Source organism: Saccopteryx bilineata, chromosome 2, assembly GCF_036850765.1.
Source record: "Saccopteryx bilineata isolate mSacBil1 chromosome 2, mSacBil1_pri_phased_curated, whole genome shotgun sequence".
NCBI classification, from domain to species: domain Eukaryota; kingdom Metazoa; phylum Chordata; class Mammalia; order Chiroptera; family Emballonuridae; genus Saccopteryx; species Saccopteryx bilineata.
The window spans coordinates 216203912-216209911 of record NC_089491.1 but is presented as its reverse complement, the minus strand read 5'-3'; the positions used below and the strand labels follow the sequence as shown (position 1 = coordinate 216209911).

Here is a 6000-nt window from a genome sequence, read left to right as displayed (position 1 = left end):
GTCACTCATGTATTAATAAGCACGAACCTGCATCACACCACCTCCTATCATCTTCTTTTTCTCCTAAAAAGAATTTCTGAAAATGATAGCAAGTCATGGCCTTGGGCGATAAGTGGTTGTTTTAGAAGGAATAAATACAAATATCAGTATTTATCATTTAATTATTTCTTAAGCAGAAGAAAGAAAAGCGTGGGTACAGTTTTTTAAAACTCTGTTTTATAAATGAGCTCAGTTCCCTCCAAGAGTTAACTCCTTCCGGCCCAGCCTTCTCAAAGCAAAGCAAAGGAAGTTCCAGTCATCTGGGATTAAGTGACAGATTGTAGGCACTGATGCAAAGCACGCTTGAGAAAGAGGGCGAGCCCAGGGCTCCCACACAAAGGCGCGGAGTTCCCAGGCCGCAGGAGGCCCCGCTATGGGCACAGCAGCTCTCCCGGCGCAGCGACGCGCCAGGAAGTGCCTGTGGCATTCGGGCTGCCCGGCCTCTCTGCTGGTGGCTGGAAGAAGTTAGTCACCCGGAGCCCTAACCCGGCGAGTGTCGGAGCGCTCAGACCCGGGGATGGGGAGGGAAGGAACTCGGAACCACGACGGCTGGGAGGAGGCAAGAGGAATGCGGGGCGGGGGTGCGCACGGGAAGTCAAAGGTTTTTGCTGGTGGATGGAGTTGGAAGGTCTATGGGGCCCGAGCGCACCGGCATGAGAAGGGAAAAAACTTGCGACAGGAACTTCCTAGCGATGAAAGAAAAGCAGGAGAGAAGGAGGCAGGGAGAGACTTGAAATGTCTCAGTAACTTTAAAAACACACCAAACACCCCTTCAGGAGATGAGGTAAGCCGAGGTTAGACAACCCCGATTCGCTGTGAAATATCAGACAAATCCAGAGCTGCTGTGACTTTAAATGAGGCCAAGGAAATCTTCTGTTTTTCTTATCCAAATACAACCACTCCCCCCCCCCCCCGCTCTTGCTCCCTCCCTCGTCCCTCCTTCCACCTCGCTGGGTCCCTTCCTTCTTCCCGGTCTCCCTTTCCTCGAACAGCCCCCTCGCTCGCCCTCCCCCATCTGATTAGGCGCGGACCGGGAAGGGTGGGAGTGGTGGGGGAAGCTCTCCCTTTAAGAGGCAGCTCGCAGTGACGAATTGTTGAAATTGCCATTGCAGGATGGCATGCCGCTATAAATTCATTGTTCCACCTCCTCGCATCTTCACAGCGCTCGCTCTGCTCTCCGCGCTCGCAGCGGCCGACTGGGGATGACGGCGGGCAGGAAGACACTGCATCCGAAGGGACACGGACTCTCCTCTTTTCTGACTCGCTGCAGGCCGCCCCTTGCATTTTTGTTTTAATTTTTAATGGCTTTTCCCCTTTCTTTCTTCCTTTCCTCTTGTCTTCATTAGAGTCGAGGAAACTCATAAAATAAGTAAGGAAGTGGGCACCGGAATTTGGAACTCCCGCTGCCGACGGGTCCCAGGCAGCAAGGGGGAGGGAGGCAGCGCGCATCAGTTACCCGTCTGGTGCGCGGCACCTTCCTTACTTTTCTTGGTGCAGCGATCCTGATTGCATTCGAGGAGGATTTGGGGTTTTCCCCCTTTTCTCGTAACTGCTGAATCTCTACAATCCGGCTCTTCTCTTTTTATTTTTTTTTCCTTTTTCCAAACCAACAAAGAAAAGTTCGCACGCTGGCACCGCGGCACAGACGGGCTGGCGCTGCCGCTGGGTCTCCCTTCTCGGACACTTGACTCAACTTGCAAGCAAGTGTGTGTGTGCCCCCACCTCCCGCCTGGGTAACTTCCATAGCGAATAACAAATACTCATAAAGCCCCTGCCGCGCAGCCCCTCCCAGCGGGCAGCGCACTATGCTGCTCGGGTGGGCGTCCCTGCTGCTGTGCGCGCTCCGCCTGCCCCTGCTCGAGGCCGGCCCCGCTGCGGCACCTGCCCAGGATAAAGCTGGGCAGCCTGGGGCTGCTGCAACGGCCGCTCAACCCCGCCGGCGGCAGGGGAAGGAGGCGCAGGAGCGGGCTGGGACTCCTGGCCACTCGCACCCCCTGGCGCTGCAGCGCAGGAGCGAAGGGCTGGTGCAGAACATCGATCAGATCTACTCCGGCGGCGGCAAGGTGGGCTACCTCATCTACGCGGGCGGCCGAAGATTCCTCCTGGACTTGGAGCGGGAGGGTTCGGTGGGCGCCGCTGGCTTTATGCCCGCAGGAAGAGGGCCGAACCCGACCCAGGGCCACCAGGGCCATTGCTTCTACCGGGGCAGGGTGGACGGCAGTCCCCGATCCCTGGCTGTCTTTGACCTCTGCGGTGGTCTGGACGGCTTCTTCGCCGTCAAGCACGCGCGCTACTCCCTGAAACCACTGCTGCACAGGCCCTGGGACGAGGCTGAGGCCGGGCGCGTGTACGGAGACGGGTCCGCGCGGATCTTGCACGCTTACACCCGGGAGGGCTTCAGTTTTGAGGCCCTGCCGCCGCGCACTAGCTGCGAGACCCCAGCGTCCCCTCCAGGGCCCCGCGAGCGCCTCCCGCGGCACAACAGCCACAACCGACGCTGGACGCTGGCTCCGCAGTTTCTGGACCAGTCGACTCCCTCGTCTTTTGGGGGCCAGGAACCACAGACCTGGTGGCGGAGGCGGCGCCGCTCCATCTCCAGGGCCCGCCAGGTGGAGCTGCTTCTGGTGGCTGACGCGTCTATGGAGCAGATGTATGGCCGGGGTCTGCAGCATTACTTGCTGACCCTGGCCTCCATCGCCAATCGGCTGTACAGCCACGCCAGCATTGAGAACCATATCCGTCTGGCCGTGGTGAAGGTGGTGGTGCTGGGCGACAAGGACAAGAGCCTGGAGGTGAGCAAGAACGCGGCCACGACGCTCAAGAACTTTTGCAAGTGGCAGCACCAGCATAACCAGCTGGGGGATGACCATGAGGAGCATTATGATGCGGCTATCCTGTTTACTAGAGAGGTAGGTCCAGTCTGGGCTGGTCGTTCAAACATTGTTACAGAGGTAGGTCAATGGGACAACCTTACTGACCTCCTTGCTTCTCCCACAAACCACCTGCCATTCTTGATATGCTTAACTGCTTCTTTCAGGAAACCCAGCCAACCAATAATTCTAGTCCTGTCTGTATTCAGGGTAACCCCAGCAACAACAACCCCCCACCCCCACCCCTCGCGCGCTGCCCACCCTCTACACAAACACCACCTTAAAGAACCACACCTGCTTAAAAATTCAGTCAGGCAAAATGTCTCTAGTTCCAGATATGGCATCATAGATGGATAAATATGATAAGAAGGAGCCAGAATGCTTGGGGAAATGTAGGTAGCTCAGTGGGAAAATGGGAAAGCAAGTTTGTCTTTGTAATCAGAGATCTTCTATTTTCCAATGAAGTCAGATATAGAACTTTGTCCAACCTAATGGAGTAGATTTGATAGTTCATCTTCTGTAGTCATTTTTATCCATGACCTTCCTTTGTAATGTCCATGCAGTCTTACTTTAACCTTTTCCACATTAAGTTGAGAGAAGAGTTTCCAGAGGAAAGATTCTTTTTACAATCAACCTTCCTAAGGGAGTTCTTAAAAGTGCACCCTGGTGGAACCTCTTCCCAGGAAGATAGGAATGCGGAAGTATGAGGAAGATATAGAAACCCAATCTTATGAGGTTTCTTAATAACTCCTTTGATAGTTGCCCAGTCCATGGCAAGCACCGCCTGCTCCAGTAAAAGGTCACATCCAGCTTACATTTTGGGGTTTTGGATGAATGTTTCTGAAGTCCCAATGTGGAAAGATCTGGACAAAGAGTCAGGAAGACTTGGGGAAGAATGTTTTCCCAGGATTTCCTCTTTTAAGGAAGATGGTTACAGAAAGGGAAAGAAACTGATCTTTATAGGCCCTGAGGTTCTGGGAAGAACAAAATAGCTATTTGCACAATCACTAGACCACCACCATGCAAGTGTGACATTCAGATACAAAGGCTGGGCTGGTTTTGATCTTGGCTTGCTCAGAGCTCCGAGCCTCAATTTTCACAGCTCTACTTTGATTGGCAGTTTTAAAGTATGCCACTGAGATGCCTGGTAAAATTGACTTTTATAGCTCATTCTTTAAGTGTTTGAGATCCACCCAGGATAGATGAAGGATTAGAAGCTTTGAAATATTTTCAAAGTCATGAGATGGATTGGAGAAACCAGAGCTAGGATAGGAAATTCAATGATGCCTGCAGGAGGTTTTAAAATCACAGAGTTCCACTACCAAATTCTTCTTTTTTTTTAAACTAAGGCACCCCTGGTATGAAGGCAAAGTGTTGATAAACTTGGAGTGGAGAAACACTTGCGGTTTATGGGATAGACATAAATGTAAACCACATGTAAACAAAGACACCAGAGGGCAGCAGTTTAAGGAGAGCCCAGCAGACACAGTGCTGTGCACAATGGAAAATCTTTCTCTTCATGAAACGATCCCCTGGAAACCACCCTTTAATGTCTCTGCACACATTAATCTTTGAAACGGAAGGAAGAACATTCGTTTTGTAGCCTTCAGTATGAAGCTGTCCTGTAAAGCTATTTCTTTCTTATTTGGCTTCCAAGTTATTTTTTTTGTGTGTGTGAGCAACTTTCCATGTCTGGATTTCTTGCTTTGCTCCATCACAAGAGGCTGCCAAGAAGAAGGCTTTAGAGAGTTTATAGAAGGAAGTTTGCTAAAGACAGAGGAAAAAAATACTTTCGTAGGCAAAACACTCCAAAGAATAGGTCATTTTAATGCTTCACTTTCATTTTTGAATATAAATGCACATTCCATATTTTTAATAAATAAAAATGAATAAAAGACTTCATTACTTCTTGCCTCCTGTTCCATGATTTTCCTGCTTCCTTGAAAAGGGGAAAGCTAGTCAGTGATACTAAATGAGCTGTCTTTTGCTTTTTCTGGATTTGTTTCTATTTTGAGTAGCTAATATTTCCTATTTTCCAAGCTCTGAGCAACCCATCAGTGTATTTTAAATAGATAAAGGCAAGGGAGAAATAAATTAACAGTCTATTTTAATTTTAATAAGTAATATAATAACATTTATTTCCCACATTATTCTACACATGGAAAGTATTTTACATTGGCTCTCCCTGTTCTCCTCACCAAGCAGAAGTACACTTTTAGTAAAGCATTTGTCATTTACTTTGTGGCTGGCCTCTGGTATACGCATCAAACTTGATGAGAACCAAATATTTGAAAAGCATGTGTGTTATGAATGCATGCACCTAATTTCAAAGAGTGCTGTTAATAGAGGGCTGAGAAAAATCCTATAAGACCCTTATGCAGCATTCACTTGAGAGTACTTTAAAAATGTAAAGTTAATCTCCACTTAATTCTTCAGAACGGGGAAAACACATTCTGGGCTAGAGAAGAAATGATCTGAGCTCTTCTATCCCATGGAAATCAGATATCTTAAAACCTAAAAAAAAATGTTCACAGCTATTTTTTTTTTCAATAAGAAATACCCAGAGTTGGCATCAGGATCCTATTTTTACAACTCTGTTTTGATGTCAGAAATCCGTTGCTTAGCAGCCAGACGCCAAGCCATGAAATCCATGTTTTGATAGGCTCTGAGCTCTGTTCAAATTCTGTGTCCAGATGTCTTCTCCTAAATTACTTGTTTTTCAGGCATGAAGAACTGTGTGAGAATGTTTTCCATCCCTGTTTACTCACTGAGGCCACCTTGAGCATGGTGTCTACGAGTCGGCAGAATAGTGTTAGTAATTCATTTATCAAACTAGCATGCCTCATTGTCAGGACTGTACCCCAGCACTCCGGACTGGTCTAACTGGAGAAACTTTAGCACAAGTCAGTTTTCTGGCATAAGAGCTTTTTTTTTTTTCTTTTTTCATTCTGGAATGGTACTTATGCTGGAATTCACATCACCTTTGTCATCAAACTACATAAATCCAATCTTCCCAGGATTCAATTGTGCTTTCCAGAATCCTTTTATTTTAAAGTACTATCTTTTTTTTAATTTTTAAAAAATATTTTAA

General features: G+C 48.3%; 1 protein-coding gene across 1 annotated transcript in view; it reads left to right on the top strand.

The window, feature by feature from the left end:
* Positions 1–252: 252 nt before the first annotated feature.
* The window catches only part of ADAMTS5 (ADAM metallopeptidase with thrombospondin type 1 motif 5), a 47255-nt gene continuing 41507 nt past the window's right edge, over positions 253–6000 (top strand). Inside the window, exons 1-2 of the mRNA XM_066259118.1 lie at positions 253–823; positions 1152–2948. Of these exons, the coding sequence (XP_066115215.1) occupies positions 1845–2948 (1104 nt within the window). The 5' untranslated portion in view covers positions 253–823; positions 1152–1844. The remainder of the gene's footprint in view (positions 824–1151; positions 2949–6000) is intronic.